General features: G+C 40.0%; 2 protein-coding genes and 2 non-coding genes across 4 annotated transcripts in view; 2 read left to right on the top strand and 2 right to left on the bottom strand.

Annotated features, from left to right (window-relative positions):
- LOC145400746 (WD repeat and SOCS box-containing protein 1-like) overlaps positions 1 to 5,034 on the top strand; it is a 456,090-nt gene extending 451,056 nt beyond the window's left edge. The window contains exon 11 of the transcript XR_013897482.1: positions 4,975 to 5,034. The gene's annotated coding sequence lies outside the window, so the exon portion shown is untranslated. The remainder of the gene's footprint in view (positions 1 to 4,974) is intronic.
- PICK1 (protein interacting with PRKCA 1) lies at positions 1,684 to 22,383 on the bottom strand. Its single transcript, XM_080273178.1, has 9 exons — positions 22,268 to 22,383; positions 12,184 to 12,363; positions 8,761 to 8,872; positions 7,340 to 7,468; positions 6,328 to 6,601; positions 5,310 to 5,443; positions 3,862 to 4,055; positions 2,847 to 3,096; positions 1,684 to 1,909 (listed from the first exon to the last, which is right to left on the bottom strand). Exons 1-9 carry the CDS (start codon positions 22,306 to 22,308, stop codon positions 1,706 to 1,708), a joined length of 1,518 nt encoding a protein of 505 aa, XP_080129304.1. The 5' UTR covers positions 22,309 to 22,383; the 3' UTR covers positions 1,684 to 1,705.
- On the bottom strand, positions 7,676 to 7,794 carry LOC145400900 (5S ribosomal RNA). Its single transcript, XR_013897523.1, has one exon. It is a non-coding gene; the product is annotated as a 5S ribosomal RNA (ribosomal RNA).
- On the top strand, positions 7,839 to 7,957 carry LOC145400862 (5S ribosomal RNA). The gene has a single exon (XR_013897489.1). It is a non-coding gene; the product is annotated as a 5S ribosomal RNA (ribosomal RNA).
- Positions 22,384 to 22,476: the final 93 nt, after the last annotated feature.

Raw genomic sequence — 22,476 nt, 5'->3', positions numbered from 1 at the left:
TACTGTATACAGATAGATAATGAGATAGATAGACAGATATTGAGTGTACTGCATAGATAGATAGATAGATAGATAGAGTGTACTGTACTACAATTACAAAATACTGTACTCTCTTTGGTGTGGGGTCATGTTAAGTGGATTTCAGGTCTGTAATATGAAGTGTGGTAGTTACAACGCACTTCAGTACTTATAATTCTCTTACTACGTATCATTATTATTATTATTATGAATCTAAGACTAGGTGATCACATTCTTTAAATCATCATCATCATCATCATAATAACCATCTTCATCATCATCATCATCAATCATCATTTCAATCATCATCATCATCAGTCATCATTAACTGTCATTTCAGTCGTCATCATCATCATCATCATCATCAATCATCATCAATAATCATCATCATCATCACCACCACAAGGCTCTAGGGAAACACTTCAAATAAAATCATCACCATCATCATCATCATCAATCATCATCTTCATCAACACTATAACCATCACTTTTAAACAAATAACACATAAATCATCACCACTACTCTCCCCATCACCACTACCACTCTGCTTCTTCCTTTAACAGAGACACAAATATATTAACGATGAACTCAACTCACATACACTCTCCATGTCAGTCTCTCACTCTTCATCCTCTCCACATGGCCAAACCACCTCAATGTGTTTCTCTTAATGCTTCCTATCACATCCACATCCACACCACATGGATGAGATGGAGGGATGGAGTGGAGAGGTATATGAGAGAGGGGGGTGTGAGCTGGGGGCAGGGCAGTGAAATGGTGGGGGACAGGGCGACATGGAGGTGATTTGTTTGTGGCCACCCCTTATGGGATTACAGCATCTGGCAATAGATAGACAGATAGATAGTGGTCAAACTGAGGAGGTTCATTTGACTAGTAACCAAGGAGACTCATTCCTAGACCCCTACCCCTTCCAGCTCAAAATCCAAGTGTGGGCAGACTGAGGGTTCTTTTTGACTAGTAACCAAGGAGACTCATTCCTAGACCCCTAACCCCTTCCAGCTCACTTAAAAACCAGGTGTTCAGACATTTTTTTGACTAGTAACCAAGGAGACTCAGCCCTACCTCATTCCTAAGCATTACTGAATATATTACACACACAATATTAAAGTCTATGGAATGGTCAATAGGTTCTTTGACTAGTAACAAAGGAGACTCAAAAACAAGGACTACAGTAACATCGTCTCAGGGGTGTACGTTGGGGGGAGGGCGGAGATATGGCAAGGGACAGGGCGACGTGGAGGTGATTTGTTTGTGGCCACCCCTTGTGGGATTAAGGCGTCTGGCTATAGATAGATAAATAGATAGAATAGACACAGTATAGATAGATAGACAGAACAGAGATAGTAAAGACAGAATAGATAAAATAGACAGAATAGACACAGTACAGAGAATAGATAAAATAGATAGAATAGACACAATATAGAGGATATATAATATAGAGTAGATAGATAAAGTAGATAGATGATACAAGATACAACTGACAGAATGGATAGATAGAACAGAGAGATAGATAGTACAGACAGATACAGTAGATAAATAGGTAGATACAGACAGATAGATAGAATAGATAGGAAGATAGATAGACAAATTGATAGACACAGATAGACAGATAGACAGACAGAGATAAACAAACAGATAGATAGATAGACAGATAGACAGCCTCATTTAAAAGTCTCCCAGCAAGTTAACCTCCTCAAAATTGCCCTCCCTGGCCTCCTGTCTGGTTTTAGGCACAGCGGGTGATTTGGAGGCATCGAGGGAGAGGCCGGCTAGGGGTCCCACCAGGTCCTGCGCCTCCCGGGCCTCCAGCGCCGTCTCCGTGTCCAGTAGTTCCTCGTCCTCCTCCTCCTCGTCTTCAAAATCTCCAGTCTGGAAAGATCAAGAGGAATTTGGAGTATTTCTGGCCTTGGGTTCTTTTTTTCCTACCATTAAAAAAAAAATAAAAATAATAATAATGGTGCCTTTTCATTATTATTATTTTGGTGCCTTTTCATTATCATTATTATTATTATTATTATTATCAGAGTTATCATTATTATTATCACTGTCAAACTCATTATTATCATTCATTTTAGTGCCTTTTCATTATTATTATCAGTGTTATCATTATCATTATTATTACCACTGTCAAAATCATCATTATCATTATTATTATCAATGTCAACCTCATTATCATTACTGTCTGGAAGAGTGAATACAAAAGGGAGTTTTTTAGATGGTACCTCTTCATCATCAACATCATCATCATCATCCATCCATCCATCATCCAATCCTGCGTTGCCCCATGAGGAGTGTAGGAGCCTGGGGCTAGGCAAGTTGGTCCTGACATTTAAGATGAGAGTGACCAGCCTCACTCATCCCTGAGTGGCATTACGTGAGCAATAAACCCCAACCACCCCTTGGATATAAACCTTCACCAGCTCAGTCCAATTGATGCGCAATAATTACCCACTAAACCACCAGGCGCCAAAATTTGGTTATATGGTTACCACCCAGCGTAGTAAATGGTTTCCTGGTGTACAGGAAACCATTTGGCTTGTCATTCAGTGTAGAGTTACCTACAGGCAGAAGGAAGAGGAAAGAATGAAGGAAAGAAAGACAGAAGAGGGAGTGTAAAGTTACCCACAGGCAGAAGGAAGAGGAAAGAATGAAGAAGAGGAAGGCAGAAGAAGATGGAAGGAAAGAAGGATGGAGGAGAGGAAAGGGCAGACACCCGACAGCAGCACTACATCGAGTGAGTGGATGGTGAGTGCCCCCACCTACCACAGTATAATAAATAAATAAAAAATAAACCCTGTCTCTGTACCTGTATGCCATCGTTGACGTGTGCATTCAGCGTGGTGCCGACCATGTCCAGCTCAATGGGGAACCAGTGCCGGCCGTGCATCAGCTCCTGGCACTGGGTGTGGTACGTGGCCAGGCCCTCAATCAGCCGGGTCAGCTGCTCGGTCAGGTGCTGCGCGTGTTTTGAGTCCAGCAGCTCCAGTTTCACCAGCACGTCTGAACGCAGCTTGGCAAACCTGGCCCGCGCCTCCTGTCGACAGCGCAGTATCAGCCTGGGGACGGAGGAAGGGCTTAGGGTCTTATTTACACACACTCTTTGTTGATCTCCCTCTCCTGTCGACACTGCAGCATCAGCCTGGGGACGGAAGAAGTGCTTAGGGTCTTATTTAAACACACTCTTTGTTGATCTCCCTCTCCTGTCGACAGCGCAGTATCAGCCTGGGGACGGAGGAAGGGTTTATTATCTTTCTATTTACTAACTTTGGTGGCAGGTGGAGGCAACTACCATCCACTCACTTGATGTAGGCTAGTGCTACCTACTTCTTCCCTCGCCTTAATCATTCTCTTCTGTCTACCCCCCACTCATCCTATTTCTCACCACCATCCACTCACTTGATGTAGTGCTGCCTACTTCTTCCAACCTTTATCATTCATTTTCTGTCTGCCCTTCTCTCTTCCTATTTATCACCATCATCCACTCACTTGATGTAGTGCTGCCTACTTCTTCCTTCACCTTTATCATTCTTTTTCTGTCTGTCCTCCTCTCTTCCTATTTCTCCCATCTTTCCTGTCACTTTTTATTACACTTCTTTCCTTTTCAGGTGACTTTACATTGAGTGGGGTGAGGTAGGGTCCAGAGAGACAAGAGAAGAGGAGAGGAGAGGAGAGGAAAGGAGAGCAGGGCAGAGCAGAGCAGAGGAGAAGGGAAGGGAAGGAAAGAGAAAGAGAAAGAGAGAGAGAGAGAGAGAGAAACCACCCTAACCTAGCCCAACCTAACCAAACCTAGCCCAATCTAACCAAACCTAGCCCAACCTAACCTGTATTCATAGTTTCCTGTCTCGACGCGGTACAGAGGCTCCTGTAGCTGGGCAAACTGTAGTTCCTCGTCATCCATCTCCTTCACCTTGAGGCAGTAACTCAGGTACTCGAACTTGGCGTCAGCGTAGCGGCGGATGGTGAGGCGGGTGTCGGGTATGGCCTTGTGTAGGTAGGTACCCAGGTCACTGAGGATCTGGAGACAGAGATCGACAATGAGGTATTTAATGACGGAAACAAATAAATCTATCTATCTATTGCCAGACGCCTTAATCCCATGTGGGGTGGCCACAAACAAGTAGCCTCCATGTCACCCTGTCCCCCAGCATTTCATTGCCCTGCTCCCAGCTCACACACCCCTCTCTCATATACCTCTCCACTCCATCCCTCTATATCATCCTTGGCCTCCCCCTCCCTCTCTCCCCCTCCACCTCACTCACATACACCCTCCTTGTCAGTCTCACTTTCCATCTTCTCCACAAGGCCAAACCACCTCAATATCTATCTACAAAATAAATCAATTAATAAAATAAATAAAGGTGGTGATGACAGCCATCCACTCACTTGATTAGGAGAAGGTGTTAAGGAGCTGGCGGACATATTGGTTCGTATTCTCATTGCTTAAGGAAGCTCCCTAACACCTCTTCCTTAGTGATTTATTTTTAGACATTGGTTAATATCCTTTACTATGTTAGTAATTAATGCAGAGTGTGGTAATATTGGAAGGATTTATGCAACACGGAAGAGGACAGCAAGGTGTAATAAGAAAATAAATCACTTAGTAAAATGTGTTAGGGAGCTTCCATAACTGATGAGAAGATGGGTCGTAATACTGTGGAATGTTAGGCTAGTGTAGTAGCAAAATAAATCACTCAGGAAAAGGTGTTAGGGAGCTTTCTTAACCCATGAGAAGATGGGTCATAATACCATAAATTTTGAGGTCATATAAACACCCTAACACCTCTTCCTTAGTGATTTATTTTTGAATATGGCTGGTTAATATTCTTTTGTATCTTGTTTATGCAGAGTATGGTGATAATGGAAGGTTTTATGTAATGCGGAAAAGGTGTGTAAGGTGTAACAAGCAAAATAAATCACTCAGGAAAAGGTGTTAGGGCGATTCTGCAGAGTATGACGATATTGGAAGGATTTATGTAACACAGAAGAGGACAGTAAGGTGTAATAAGCAACATAAATTACTCAGGGAAATGTGTTTGGGAGATTCTGCAAAGTATGATGATAATGGAAGGATTTATTTAACACAGAATAGGACAGTAAGGTGTAATAATGAAAATAAATCACTCAGGAAAGGGTGTTAGGGTGCTTCCTCCATACGTATGGGCTTGAGGCACTTTGGAAGGATTTATTTAGCACAGAGGAGGGCAGTAAGGTGTAATAATCAAACTAAATCACTCTGGAAAAGGTGTTAAGGTGCTTCCTCCATACGTACAGGCTTGAGGCGCTTCAACATCTGTATGCCGTACTTCTCCATCTGGCGGTGGGCGTCGCCAAACTGGTTGAAGGCCTCGTTGGCGCTCTGCTGTAATTCGCGCACCCCTATCTCACAAAACACATCACCAAATCCTGAAAGAGAGAGAGTAATGGATGTTATATCTATTTATTTATCTATCTATCTATCTTTCTGTCTACCTACCGACCTATCTATCTGTCTTTACTCACGCACTCCAATCTCACAAAACACATCACCAAATCTTGAAAGAGAGAGTAATAAATGCTCTAACTATCTATCTGCCTACCTACCTGCCAACCTATCTATCTATCTATCTAACTCATGCACTCCAATCTAAAAAAAAATCGCCAAATCCTGAGACAGAGTAATAAATGCTCTATCTATCTATCTATCTATCTACCAACCTTTCTACCTATCTATGTCTTTATTTATGTCTATTTATGTACCTATCACCAAATCCTGAAAGAAAGAGAGAGTAATGAACGCTCTAACAACCACTACTTACTCTTACAAACAATGGTCAGGTCAGAGAATGCCTTTAGGAGCAGCCTTTATAAACCATATGAACGACAATACGACCTTTCTGACCTAAAGAGGACTGCCTACTAACTGCCCTCCTCCTCTAACAACCACCACTCACTCTTGTAAATGATGGCCAGGTCGAAGAAGGCCTCGTGGAGGAGCCTTTATACACGATATGAACGACAATACGACCTTTCTGACCTAACGAGGGCTGCCTACTAACTGCCCTTCTCCTCTAAGAACCGCTACTCACGCTTGTAAACGATGGCCAGGTCAAAGGAAAGGCCTTGAGGAGCCTTTATACACGATATGAACAATACGACCTTTCTGACCTAACGAGGGCTGCTTACTAACTGTCCTACTACTCTAACAACCAGTGCTCACTCTTATAAACGTTACGACAATCAGTACGACCTCTCTGACCTAACGAGGGCTGCCTACTAACTGCCCTTCTCCTCTAACAACCGCTACTCACGCTTGTAAATGATGGCCAGGTCGAAGAACGCCTTGAGGAGCCTCTTGGTGTGGTCCATCAGTGCCTGGTACATGTCCTGGGTCCGCTGAAGGTCGTCCAACTTCTTAACCAGTGAGTCATTGCAGAGGATGGCGCGGGACAGGCCGAGCGCGTCCGCCGTGGAAGATGAGAGGTTTTCGACGAGCCTGTGTTTCACCTTCTTCATGGCGATGTCCAGCGTCTTGCCTTGCTTGGGGTCGGCATGAAGCTTGTTGTACTGGATGGTGACCGAGCCCTGCGGTGGTGGACGGATAGATATGTGTGGCTGATAGATAGATGCATGGATAGATAGATGGACAAGGAGGTAAATATAAAGACAGATGGATGTGGTGGAGGGACAGACACGTGTGGCTGACAGATAGATGGATAGTTAAACAGACAGGGAGGTAAGTATAAAGACAGATGGATGTGGTGGAGGGATAGTCATGTGTGGTTGATAGATAGATGGATAGACAGTTAGATAGACAGGGAGGTAAATAAAAAGACAGATGGATGTGGTTGATAGATAGATGGATGGATAGATAGATAGGGAGGTAAATATAAAGACAGATAGATGGCGACAGTCGTAGATAGATAGACTGACAGGCAGCTCAATGCAGGAGGGGGATAGATACATAAAAGATACAGTATATGGACGATGCACATTACAAAGGAAGTCTCTCTCTCTCTCTCTTCTGAATATCATAACTGGGTACATCTCTTGGAAATATGATCGTATTGCTTGGATTAGTTCCCCTCCCTCCCTCCTTCCCTCTCCATCCTGCTCTCTTTCTCTCCCTCCTTCCCTCTCCATCCTGCTCTCCCTCCCTCCATCCTCTTCTCCCTCCCTCTTTCTCTCTCTCTCTCCTGGGACCGCTGTATATGATGCATCACCTCCTACTTACTCTTGTCCTTAACATTGATATTATTCACTCCTGTAATCTCATCTCCACTCTTCCTTCTCTCTCCCTCTTTCTTTCTCTCTCTCTCTCACCTGGGACCGCTGTATAAGATGCGCCACCTCCTGCTTGCTCTTGCCCTTCACGTTGATGTTATTGACGCCTGTTATCTCATCTCCGCTCTGCAGTGTTCCCTCGTTCGACGCTGCTGTGTTGTCGAAAACCTGACGGCATTTTATTTTTATTTTATGTGGCCTGAAATATTGGTGTAATAATAATAATAATAATAATAATAATAATAATAATCATCATCATTCATTCATTCATTGCCAGACGCCATGTATCCCAAACGGGGTGGCCAACGGCTTAGAGTTAATTGTTTTACAGGGAGGGGCACTAATCCTCCACCAACCCCACTTGACATGTAGGGATGCCAGCAGCATCTGGTGTTCCCAGGCGGTCACCCATCCAAGTACTAACCAGACCCAACGTTGCTTAACTTCGCTGATCGGACGGGAAGCGGTGTACTCAATGTGGTATGGCCGTTATAATAATAATAATGATAATAATAATGATGATAATAATAACAATAGAGCCAACGGCCATACAACGTTGAGTACACCGCTTCCCGTCCGATCAGCGAAGTTAAGCAACGTTGGGTCTGGTTAGTACTTGGATGGGTGACCGCCTGGGAACACCAGATGCTGTTGGCATCCCTACGTGTCAAGTGGGGTTGGTGGAGGATTAGTGCCCCTCCCTGTAAAACAATTAACTCTAAGCCCTTGGCCACCCCGTTTGGGATACATGGCGTCTGGCAATGAATGAATGAATGAATAATAACAATAATAATAATAATAATAATAATAATAGATGGCAATTTACTTTTATTTTATGTGGTCTGAAATATTGGTGTAATAATAATAATAATAATAATAGACGGCAATTTATTTTTATTTATTGATTTATTTAATTTATTTATGCTACTGACAGGCTTCAAATAATAATAATAATAACAATAATAATAATAATAATAATAATAACAGATGACAATTTATTTTTATTTTATTTATTGATGTTTTATTTATTTATGCTACTGACTAAATAGATAGATAAGATTACAAACAGACAGACAGATAGATAGACAGCTTTCCACATACACAGGCTTCACTTTCCATGTACGCTTAGATTAACAAAACAAAATGATAAGAGATAAGTAGATAATTAGATAGATATATAAATAGATAGATAAGATTACAAACAGACAGATATACAGATCTCCATGTATAAAGGTGGACAGACAGACAGACACAGATAGACAGACAGACACATACAACAGAGAGATTTCCATGTGCACAGAGAGGCACACACACACACACAGATCTCCACATACACAGCCTCCACTTTCCCTGTACACTGAGAGCAACACACAAAACCTTTGCCCAGGGTCGGACACATAAAAAAAATAAATAAATAAAATGAATAAAAAATACTGTACTAAGCCATCGACGTCACCCACCTGCACGACGTAGAGACATGGGCAGTACTTGGCGCCGCCCCCTATGCTGATGCCAATGAGGTTGCTGTCGTTCTTCTCTAGGGTCACACTGCCGGAGGTGATCGTCATCCCCCTGTACCAGGCAAACGACAGGCATTAATATCGTAAGAGCAAACGATGGTCATTATCAACGTAAGAGCAAATGATGGTCAATATCATCGTAAGAGCAAACGACCGTCATTAATATCATAAGAGCAAACGACAGTCATTAGAGCAAATGATGGTCATTATCATCGAAAGAACAAACGATGGTCATTATCATCGAAAGAGCAAATGATGGTCATTATCATCGTAAGAGCAAACAAAGGTCATTAGAGCAAACGATGGTACAGTATTATCATCGTAAGAGCAATGGTCATTATCATCGTAAGAGCAAACGACAGTCATTATCATCGTTATCATTATTATTTGTAGTAGTTTCATTATTAGTATTATCCTCTCAAAACATCTTCTAAATCCTCTCAAAACATCTTAAATCCTCTCAAAACATTGTAAATCCTCTCAAAACATCTTAAATCCTCTCAAAACATCTTAAATCCTCTCAAAGCATCTTAAATCCTCTCAAAACATTGTAAATCCTCTCAAAGCATCTTAAATCCTCTCAAAACATTGTAAATCCTCTCAAAACATCTTAAATCCTCTCAACACATTGTAAATCCTCTCAAAACATCTTAAATCCTCTCAAAACATCTTAAATCCTCTCAAAGCATCTTAAATCCTCTCAAAACATTGTAAATCCTCTCAAAACATCTTAAATCCTTTCAACACATTGTAAATCCTCTCAAAACATCTTAAATCCTCTCAACACATTGTAAATCCTCTCAAAACATCTTAAATCCTCTCAAAACATCTTAAATCCTCTCAAAACATTGCAAATCCTCTCAACACATTGTAAATCCTCTCAGAACATCTTAAATCCTCTCAAAACATCTTAAATCCTCTCAAAACATCTTAAATCCTCTCAAAACATCTTAAATCCTCTCAACACATTGTAAATCCTCTCAAAACATCTTAAATCCTCTCAAAACATCTTAAATCCTCTCAAAGCATCTTAAATCCTCTCAAAACATTGTAAATCCTCTCAAAACATCTTAAATCCTCTCAACACATTGTAAATCCTCTCAAAACATCTTAAATCCTCTCAACATATTGTAAATCCTCTCAAAACATCTTAAATCCTTTCAACACATTGTAAATCCTCTCAAAACATCTTAAATCCTCTCAAAACATCTTAAATCCACTCAACACATTGTAATTCCTCTCAAAACATCTTAAATCCTCTCAACACATTGTAAATCCTCTCAACACATTGTAAATCCTCTCAAAACATCTTAAATCCTCTCAAAACATCCTAAATCCTCTTAAAAATCTTAAATCCCTTCAAAACATCTTAAATCCTCTCAAAACATCTTAAATCCTCTCAAAACATCTTAAATAAACTCAAAACATCTTAAATCTTGTCAAAACACATTTTAAATAAATAGAATCTAACATTTCATGTCTTGGGTCACGTTGAAGAGCTGTTAGGTAATTGCGTAGTTAAATTTCAAATGCAAGGGCTGTTTGGGGTGGTGCAAATTATTCAAAAATTTTGCCATTTCTGGGTGTGTCAGGCAATGCATCCCAATATACAGTATAAGCCTTCTCCATAAAGAAAAGAAAATAAATAAAATAAAATAGTAATAATAATGATAATAATAATAATAATAATAAAAAGGCACTAGTCAATGATGCAGGGCCAATTTTCTGTACTATGGCAACCAAGGACACAGAAGCTAAAAACTAAATGAATGGCAACAATATAATGGTGGTCTTCATCATCACAGTCAGGCATCTTCAACCTTTTCATGTCAAACCTTCGGACAACATTTCCAACACAGTAAACCCTCAATATAACGAACCCTTTAATAGCGAACTTCGGATATAACGACTCATCATTTCCAGAGCAAACTTCTGCTGGATACAGCGACCAGAAGTTCACTCCCTGGCATGGTAAGTGTACTGTAACAGTACTACATTACAAAAGAAACATTGTATTTATATGTACAACTTCATACAGCATGGTATTTACTGTACATGTACTGTATAACTACATAAACCACTGAATTCTCCACATGAACCTTCATAGAGTAAGTTGTGGTTGTGGACATAAACCTGAACGAAACCATTGATACAGCAACCTTGGGTCAGTAATCCCTCAGTTAATAATGACCATCGGATATGGAAAACTTTTGGATATAACGACCCACTCCTCCCCTTAAATAGTTCGTTATATCAAGGGTCTACTGTACTTGCATTCCTTCAGCTGTGAATTTCAAGTAATCATAAGCATTGTCTGGTGTTTAAGTATTGTTGTGGACAGCTTGCACATGCCTGGGTTGGTCATGCAGCTCTACTATGTGTGTTCAGCTGTGTTCATATACTGTACAAAAATAAACCAATAAGGCCACTACCCTAGGGTGTCTCCTAAGGCCAAGAGAATCCAGGCCACAGGAGGAGTTTGAGATGTTTTTATGATGTTTTACTGGGTGTTGTGGAAGATGAGTGAACACTAGATGAAATTCAAACTGTTCCCTGTCCTCGTGTGGGATTCTAACCTTCTGTTCTTTTACACTGCAGTATACTGCCCAACACAATCTACTGTAATTAACCCTTTCATTCCACAGCAAGTCTCTGAAGGTAATTAAAATTGTCAAGTGGTAGCCAGAATAAACTAAAGCCAGATACAGAGTGCCAACCCGATTATGGTATCTTCTTTATTGGGTGTACATTGTGCTACTGCTACCGGTATCTCAGTTACATTTTCTTCAACTCTGAGGTATGCAGCTGGCAAAACCAATTCAAACTAAGACACAACCACAGTCCAGGATGTGATGTGTCATGAACAGTAAGCCTCTGATGCTCTACAACATACGATCCTGTACCGTCCAAGTGCAGGAAGCAGCGCAGTCCTCTAAACATGCCGAGCTGAAGCCAGGTGCGTATTTCCTGCTGCTTACTACACTCCATTCACTTCAACTTGGCACAGAGCTTTGTCCTTTTGCTGTCTATTTCTCACAGATTAATGACAAAAAAAAAACAATGCTACGGCTCTGCATCCTTTCCACTGCACTTCTTTGTGACTAGCATCAAATTCTACTGTATATATATATCATTATACCTCAGCACTCCTGATGGAGAGGTAGCAAATATATATATATATATACAGTCGAAAATGACCCTCTCTATAGCACTTCTTTGTGACTAGCATCATACTCTACTGTTAATATACTGTTACAACTCAGCAATCAAGTTGGAAAGACAGCCATTTTATACCAAGTTGAAGCGAATGGAGGATAGATACTGTTTGCTATGTACTGTATTTACTTGGTTAATTTTACTTACATTGTGTTTTCCATTCGCAAGCTATACAGAAATCTTTCCCTCTCACTCCTTTCATCGTCATCCTCCTCCTCCTCCCTACTCTCATCATCATCATCATCTATATCCAGCTCCCCTTCCTCCTCCTCCATCTCCTTCTTCATCTTCTTCTTCTTCTTCTTCTCCTCCTCTATGTCCTTTGGTCTTTAGTGGAAGCAGTGTGAGAGAGAAAGAGAGAGAGAGAGAGGGAAAGAGAGCTAACAAACAGACACACAGACACAGCAAGCAAAGACAATAACACGGAACACAGAACATATAACATCACATTCACATTACATTTAAATTACAGTACTACAGAAGCCCATATACTTGTCAGGTACGAGGCTCCCTAATGCCACTTCCTTTGTGATTTACTTTTGCATATGATTAATAATCTTTTGTACATGGATAAGGAAGCTCCCTAACACCTCTTCCTCAGCTACTTATTTTTGGATATCTATCTATCTATATAGCTAGGCTGCTTGCCCCAAAGAAAGGGGGGTAGCCAAGACAGGATGACACACTCCCAGTTTACTCATCCACACACACACATTTACTCGTATCTTAGCCACTAAGGGGAGAAGAAACAGATCCTCACCACACCACACTGTGCGAGGGTCAACTGCACAGTGCAATCAGTGATATCTGCAGCAGGGCCTGACAGCAGAGCTGGTTTACCCCTGCCACATCATAATAGACCCATCCCCTTACCTGCACCTGACCTGATCAGCTGATCAGACCAAATGCGGGAGAATATCCCCTCACGGCTGCGTCATCATTTATTCATTCACAATGTCTCTTCATTTATTTCTGTCACGCACAGCCACTCTTCCTTGCTCAACAGACATTCCTTTCACATCCAACACTCTCTTCACACTGTCCATGCATCCTATTTGTGGCCTTCCTCTCAGCCTTACACCTCTCACATCCGATCCAGTTATCTTTAGGATGCGGTTGGTTTATATCCTTTTGTATGCAATTAGGTAGACTCCCTAACACCTCTTCAATATATGGGATAAAAATACAAACACAAATCAAGCACAGTACTCTAGTCAATTGAGGAAGCTCCCTAACACCTCTTCCTTAGTGATTTATTTTTGGATATGGCTGGTTAACCTCCTTTTGTATGCATTTTATGGTGGGTATGGATGAGGAGTGAGAGACTAACAAGGAGTGTATGTGGGTGAAGTGGATGGGTGAAGAGGGAATGTGAGGCCGAGGATGAGATGGAGGGATGGAGTGGAGAGGTATATGAGGGAGGGGGGTGTGAGCTGGGGGTTGGGCAGTGAAATGGTGGGGGACAGGGCAACATGGAGGTGATTTGTTTGTGGTCACCCCTTACAGGATTAAGGTATCTGACAATAGATATTTAGACAGATAGATGGCCATATTAGAAGGATTTATATAACACAGAAGAGGACACAGACGTGTAATGAACGAAATAAATCACTGAGGAAAGGGTGTTAGGGAGCTTCCATACCCACCAAAAATACCAGCTCAGGGGTGGTATTCTGGTGTGGTTAGGGAGCTTACTTAACACCATTTCCTTACTGGTTTATTCCTGATTCTCCTCCTTTACTATATTCTTGTGTGTTATTCACGCAATCTATGTTGATACCGAAAAGACATAAGATTTTTTTTTTTTTTTTTTTTTTTAATGTGTCCGACTCTGGGCATAGGCTTCACAGCCTGCTATCAAGGCCCAGTAGTCCTCCTACATACCATACACCTCTACATGTCACCACTTCGGCGCTAACACCCACCGTCCATATTGAATACATGCTAGGGCTGTCTCATACAGGACTGGTGTATTGGTATTAGCAGGGGTATTTTTACGACATGTCGGCGGGTCTTCTGGTAGATCAGTAAAGCCTGATTTTATGAAATTCAAATCCTTAAATTGTTCCCTGCCCCAGCCGGGATTTGAACCTGGGCCCGTTAGGACGCACGCCACCTCTCTACCGGTTGAGCCACCGCCTCCCCCAACGAAGAAGATATTAATGGGTGATTTGGAAAATAAATCACTATGGAGAAGGTGTTATGGAGCTTGCAATAATGAGGTAGGTACAGGGGTTCAATGGGTAGATACAGGGGTTCAATGGGGTAGGTACAGGGGTTCAATGGGGTAGGTACAGGGGTTCAATGGGTAGATACAGGGGTTCAATGGGTAGGTACAGGGGTTCAATGGGGTAGATACAGGGGTTCAATGGGGTAGGTACAGGGGTTCAATGGGTAGATACAGGGGTTCAATGGGTAGGTACAGGGGTTCAATGGGTAGGTACAGGGGTTCAATGGGTAGGTACAGGGGTTCAATGGGTAGGTACAGGGGTTCAATGGGTAGATACAGGGGTTCAATAGGTAGATACAGGGGTTCAATGGGTAGATACAGGGGTTCAATGGGTAGATACAGGGGTTCAATGGGTAGATACAGGGGTTCAATGGGTAGATACAGGGGTTCAATGGGTAGATACAGGGGTTCAATGGGTAGATACAGGGGTTCAAATTGTACCAGGACAAACCAACCCTCTCTTTTAGGCACCAAATTTGTCCCTGCGCAGAAAAAACTGAACAATTGTACAAAGAATAAACCCTACTGTACACTATGAGGGTTCAAATGTTCAAAAAACCCACTACACTATGGGGTTCAGATGTTCACAAACCCTACTGTACACTATGGGGGTTCAGATGTTCAAAAACCCTACTGTACACTATAGGGGTTCAAATGTTCAAAAACCCTACTGTACACTATGGGGTTCAAATGTTCAAAAACCCAACTGTACACTATGAGGGTTCAAATGTTCAAAAACCCTACTGTACACTATGGGGTTCAAATGTTCAAAAACCCTACTGTACACTATGGGGTTCAAATGTTCAAAAACCCTACTGTACACTATGGGGTTCAAATGTTCAAAAACCCTACTGTACACTATGGGGTTCAAATGTTCAAAAACCCTACTGTACACTATGGGGGTTCAGATGTTCAAAAACCCTACTGTACACTATGGGGGTTCAGATGTTCAAAAACCCTACTGTACACTATGAGGTTCAGATGTTCAAAAACCCTACTGTACACTATGAGGGTTCAAATGTTCAAAAACCCTACTGTACACTATGGGGTTCAGATGTTAAAAAACCCTACTGTACACTATGGGGTTCAGATGTTCAAAAACCCAATTGTACACTGTCAGGGTTCAGATGTTCAAAAATCCTACTGTACACTATGGGATTCAGATGTTCAAAAACCCTACTGTATGCTATGGGGGTTCAAATGTTCAATCTACCAGGGTTCACCGAGACCTTTCGCTACTCACGCCCCGGCCTCCTCCTCCCCCCTCTTGCCGTGCATGGGGGAGCCACTCGTCACCACCGCTTCGGGACTAAGGCAAACAATATTCGCGTCAACTCAAAATCGCCGGTTTAAATCAGTAAAAATAAAAAATAAAAATAATAATAATAATATAAAAACAATAAAAATAATAATAATAATAATAATAATGAAAACAATAATAATAATAATAATAAAAACAATAAAATAATAATAACAACAGTACTACTACTACTACTACTAATAATACCGTAATAATATATACTGTAGAAATAATACCAATACTACTATACTAACAATAATAATAGTGATAATAATAACAACAATAATAATGATACGGGTGTAATAATAATAATAATAATAATAATAATAATAATAATAATACATAAAATCATACAGGTAATACAGAATAATATAAAGATCCACAAATTAATGGAAAAAAAAAGAAACTGTACTCCATAAATCTCAATCCATTTTTCTAATGCTGAATAAAATCACTTACTGATATGTGTACCTGGAAATAAATCATCGAGAAATTAATATAGAAGCAAGTCAAGAAAAAATCATGCATGCAACCATCAAGCAAATAATAATAATAATAATAGATAATAACAATAATAAAAAATAATAATAATAATGATAATAATAATAGTAATACTACTACTAATAATAATGATAATAACAAAAATAATAATAATAATGATAATAATAATAGTAATAATAATAATGATAATAATAATAATAACAAAAATAATGCTAATAATGATAATAATAATAATAATAATTTACTAGGACACAAATATGCAAGCCTTCAGTCTCTAAATAACTAAATAAATGCAAAAAAGTAGGCAAGGACAAACAATATACAGAAATGGGAGACTAACTAGGAGAGTAAATGTGAGTGAGGTGGAGGAGGGAGAGAAAGAATGAGGAAACTGAGGATGCGATGGAGGGATCAGGCAGAGAGGTGTCAAGTGGAGGAAGGGGAGGGATGGGGACCAAGGATGTGATGGAGGGATGGAGTGGAGAGGGATATAAGAGGGGGAAGGTGAGTTGCAGATGGGGCAGCTTTTGTGTGTGTGTGTGTGTGTGTGTGTGTGTGTGTGTGTGTGTGTTCTTACCTAATTCTTGCTTAATTGTATCTTTACAGGAATGAGTCAAGCTCGTATTGTCCCGTGTCTTAAACCATATTTATCGTACATATCCTTAAATTTGTGAATTGTTTTGGCACACACTATTTCATTCGGTAGTGCATTCCATTGATCAATTGCTCTGTTTGGGAAACTGAATTTCCTTACGTCTTTATCACCTCTCTTCTTATGCAGTTTTTTGCAGTGTCCTCTTACTGATGCTTCTCCATATGTTAAGTAATCATTTATGTCTATTTTCTCCTTCCCTGATATGCACTTATATAGCATTATCATGTCACCTCTTTTCCTTCTCTCCTGTAGTGTTGGTAGATTCAGTTTATTTAGTCTTTCTTCGTATCTTAGGTCCCTTAAGCTTGGTATCCATCTTGTAGCGGCCCTTTGAACTTTTTCAATCTTGTCTATATGCTTTTTGAGATGAGGACTCCAAACTACTGATGCATATTCCAGGGTTGGTCTAATGAATGATGTTATTATCCTTCTTAGCATGTCTTCATTTATGTATGTGAATGCTATTCTCATATTTGCAAGCAGTGTATACATGTTCCGTACCTTCTCGCTGATGTGGTCAGCCGGAGATAGTCTGTTATTGATAATCACACCTAGGTCTTTCTCTCTTTCTGATGTGTATAGGGTTTTATTTCCTAACTTATAATCCCAATCAGGTCTTTTTCCACTTTTACCAAACTTGATTACATGACACTTGTCCACACTGAATTCCATTTGCCATGTACTACTGCATTCATGAAGTTTATTTAATTCTTCTTGTAGCTCTTTACAAGAGTCTGTGTTAGTAATTCTCCTTTGTATTTTTGCATCATCTGCAAACATATTCAGATAACTCTCATTTCCAGTATAACTGTTTATATCATTTATATACACTAAAAACATGATTGGTGCCAGCACTGAACCCTGTGGTACTCCACTAGTCACTTCTTTCCATGATGAGTAGTTTCCTCTTAGTACTGTCCTCATTTCTCTTTTTATGAGAAAGTCTTGCATCCAACAAAACAGTTTGCCTCGAATTCCTCCTTGATGGTACAGTTTCCATAAAAGTCTTTGGTGTGGTACTGTGTCAAAAGCTTTCTTGAAATCTAAATAGATACTGTCCACCCATCCTTCCCTTTCCTGTATTGTGTTTGTTACTCTGTCATAGTAGCTCAACAGATTAGTAACACATGATTTTCCTTTTCTGAAACCAAACTGTCTTTCTGTTACCATACTGTGTTCTTCTAGATGATTTACCCAAGCTTTTCTTATAAGCTTTTCTAATACCTTGCTTACAACACTGGTCAGTGATACTGGTCGGTAGTTGAGTGGATTTTGTCTATTTCCTTTCTTGAATAAGGGGACAATATTTGCTTTTTTCCAAATATCAGGTAATTTACCTTGACTCAAGGATTTCTTGAAAATTAAAAATAATGGTTTACTTAACTCCTTTGTACATTCTCGTAATACCCAATATGAAATTTCATCAGGACCACTTGCTTTTCCTCTGTCTAATCTACTTAACTCCTCCTGTATTACTTTTTCTGCTATTTGTATATCTGGTAGTATGTGTGGACATGCGTGTTCCACATAGTCCCTCTCAAAATTTTTTTCTTCTGTAAAAACTAATTGGAAATTCTTATTTAGTGTTTCACAAATATTGTATCTTTCTCTTGTGTATAAGTGATTCCCTCGTCCGTAATGGATTGTATTATATCTTTTACTTTAGTTTTGCTTCTGATATAGTTGTAAAACAGCTTTGGTTGGTCACTACTTTTATTTATTATATCCTCCTCAAACTGTTTTTGGGCTTCCCTCCTTATTCTTGTATAGTCGTTTCTTGCCTGTCTGTAATTATTATACGCCCTTTCACTATTGTGTCTTCTGTATCTATTCCATAACAAAACTCTTCTTTCTTTTGATTTTTTACATTCTGTATTGAACCATTTCTGTATTTTCTTATCTGCTTCTTTGTGCTGTGGGATGTACTTCTGGACTCCTATTTCATAAAATTCACAGAATTTTTTTTATACAGCATTTAAATCTTGTCCTCTAAGCTCATTTTCCCAATCAACTTCTAAGAAATACTTCTTTAGGTCTTGATAATTTCCCTTTTTATAGTTTAGTCTCTTTTTGTAACTGTCATTGCTGTTTACTATGTCATATGCTATCCTGAAGTTATAATTTAGTACTGCATGATCGCTTTTGCCGAGTGGAGGGTGATATATTAAACTGTCAATATCATTTTCTTGCCTAGTAAATATTAGATCTAGCACTGAAAGTACATCAAGTCCTCTTTTTCTGGTGGTTTCCTTCACATGTTGCGTTAGGTAAAACTCTTGTACTAGATCCAGGAGCTTTTGGTCCCAACAGCTTTCTTGGCTAATTATATCTAGAGTATTCCAATTTATATTTGTATTGAAATCCCCAGTTAGTATAATTCTTTCCAATTTCTCTTCCATTTTATGTAGTAATGATCTTATACTTTGAATTGTACTCTCTGCCAGGTCCTCATATTCGTCTCTTTCCCATGTGTTTGATCTGGGTGGCTTGTACAAATTGGCTACAATTACTTTACCTTCAGATGTGTCGATCTCTACTGCAATCAGTTCTACTTGTGATGGTATATCTAGGTTTATTTCCTTGACTTTTAGATTTTTCTTAGTTAATATTATAATTCCTCCTCCCTTTTTTAAATTTCTGTCTCTTCTCCATATATTGTATTCCTCTAAGTTTAGTATGTCATTGGATATCCTTGGTGTTAATTTTGTCTCAGTTAGGCATATTATTTGTGGTTCATTTTCTCTGACATAATCATTCATCTCTAGTAATTTAGATACCATTCCATCCACATTTGAGTACATCAACTTTATCATCTTGTTTATATACTTGTTATGACATGGTTCTACTACCTTCCTCCTTTTTCTTCCATCCTGTTTGTGTACCACTTTCGTACCTGCAATCCTATTACTTTGTAAAAAAAATTCTTCTTCTCCTCTTCTGATCTTCCCTCATTTTTTGTTTTTGCTTCCTCCCTTTTCTCTTTCAGTAATTCCAGTTCCTCTTGTGTGTGTGTGTGTGTGTGTGTGTGTGTGTGTGTGTGTGTGTGAATTACTGGAATGAAAAACACACAATACAAGCAACCTAGAGAGAGAGAGAGAGAGAGAGAGAGAGAGAGAGAGAAGCATGAGTTAGTGACAAACATATCAGTACATGTGATATCTAGTATGACATAGGGAAAGTATGCATGCAATTTAGTATGTATTTCTGACATACATACACAGATACATAGATACATACATACATGCAGCCTTCAAAGCAGTATGAGGAAGAGAAAAACATACATGCAATCTAGTATGCAATAGTGACAAACATACATGCAATCTAGTATGCAATAGTGACAAACATACATGCAATCTAGTACACCAGACCCTCCACATTCGTGGAATCAACATTCACAGGTCTCACAGATTTGCGGATTGCCCGTCTGTGGAGCCAAGATTGAATCTAATGGGTATGATTGCAAGAAGCTGAGGTATATATGTAGCTGATGACTTGCCCACACTCACATGTGGGCAAGTCATCAGCTATTTGTGATATTTTATGCTGTTTTCAGGTCCCAGATGTGGTTTATTAGGTACTGTATGTACGCAGTTGCCCACAGGGGGTGATTTGTGGCTGTAGAGGCATTTACAGGAGGGTGCACCAAACATTCACGGAAATTCCACTTTCGTGGGGGTCTGTGTCCCCTAACCCCCGGGAATGTGGAGGGCCTGGTGTATGTGTTAGTGACAAACATGCATGCAATCTAGTATGTATTACTGACAAACATACACACTCTCTAGTATGCGTTAGTGACAGACATACATGCGGTCTTCAAAGAGGGAGTAGTATGAGTCAGCGTCGTACTCCATCCTGGTGGTGGCCTCCTCAGGGTCACACACAGGAACCAAGGAGTACTCGCAAGTGCCGCGGCCGATCCCCGTCCACATGGGAACGTACACGGAATACCAAACGCGCACACAGCCACAGCACTACAGGCCTAATGGGTTCTGTACACATGCAGAGGAAAGTGGGTTGGGATGGAATGGGATGGGATGGGATGGGATGGGATGGGATGGGATGGGTTGGGATGGGATGGGATGGTTGGGTTAGGTTGGGTTGGTATGGGATGGGATGGGATGGGATGGTTGGGTTAGGTTGGGTTGGTATGGGATGGGATGGAATGGGATGGAATGGGATGGGTTGGGTTGGGTTGGGTTGGGTTGGGTTGGAATGGGATGGGATGGGATGGGATGGAATGGGATGGGATGAGATGGGATGGTGGGATGGAAAGGGATGGGATGGGATGGGTTGGGTTAGGTTAGGATAGGGCAGGTTAGGTTAGGTTAGGTTAGGGGAGGGTTGGGTAGGTTAGGTTAGGTTAGGTTGGGTTGGGTTAGGCTAGGTTAGGTTAAGGTAGGTTAGCCTAGGCTAGGTTGGGCTGGGTTAGGTTAGGTTAGGTTAGGTTAGGTCAGGTCAGGTCAGGTTAGGTCAACTTAAATCACTAGACTCAACATGGCAGCTGACATTAGGGTGCAGTACAGGTTTACTAATACAACATCAAGAAATAAACACTAACGGTACATAACTTTGAAAAAACTTGCATTCTTAATTTTTCTTATTATCAAGCCCAAAATGCAATCACTAACAAGCACAAATAAATTACAAAAGACCACAACTCTAAAATCATACACCAAATAATAACAATAATAATAATAATAATAATAATAATAATAATAATGTAACCTATGCTGCAATGATGTGTGTATTTACCTAACAGCAGTATAAAGGATTTGAAGTCAGTTTATGCTGTCCAATCTCCATGTTCTAAATTACCCAAGCTACACACACTATTCATGATTTTTTACATGATTTGTTTCACACTTAAAAATTCTGAGTTTAATTTCCAAAAATATTCCCAAGCACTACAGATTTAAGAGTCTGTGCTGTACCAATACTGTCTGGTGGTGGTAATAATAATAATAATAATAAAAATAATAATAATAATAATAATAAAATAAATCCAACATGGAGAATGGATTAGAACATGGCTTTCAAAGAGATGATTTGGAAGGATATTGTGGCATTCAGAGAGACAATATGACTTTGAGAATATGGTAAGATATTTTATTGAAAGATGCTACAAAGAAGGCCAGAGATAATGATGGCAACTGATAATACTTGACAGATAACAGGCTACTAGAGACATAATGTGAAATGGAGAGAAGATAATATTCTAGATAACATGACCTGAAAGGAGACACTAGAGATAACACTGAAGATGTAACACTTGACAGATAACATGCCTGGGGAGGAGAAAATACTCAAGAATATACAACAGTTTTAACGAAAGATTAGGAAGAATAAAATAGTTGAAAAATAGGCTTCATACGACTTAAAAAATGATAAAACTAGAAAGCAATAGGTCTCATGTGGCTTAGAGGATGATAACATTTAAAAGATATAATACTAGAAAGAGATAACGCTAGAAAAAGATAACATGACTTAGATAAGGATAATACGGAGTGACACGTCAACCTCTATCATCATTCATCTCCACACTTACAGTTTGTCTTCCTCCAGATATAACTCATCTTCAAATTCCATGCGGAGGAAGGCCGTGGTGACTGGTGCAAGAATAATAGTGACGACTCAGGCAAATAACAGAAGGTGACAATAAAACTCAGCAGCAGCGGCGAAGTATTCTATTATTGTTGCTTGAGCACCTCAGTTCAGCGTTGCCAAGTTAAGCAGAGCCACAGATATCGATAAACT

Source organism: Coenobita brevimanus, chromosome 53 (assembly GCF_032717465.1).
Source record: "Coenobita brevimanus isolate Jiangsu-jjx chromosome 53, ASM3271746v2, whole genome shotgun sequence".
Lineage (NCBI taxonomy): Eukaryota > Metazoa > Arthropoda > Malacostraca > Decapoda > Coenobitidae > Coenobita > Coenobita brevimanus.
This window is presented reverse-complemented; position numbering and strand designations above follow the sequence as displayed.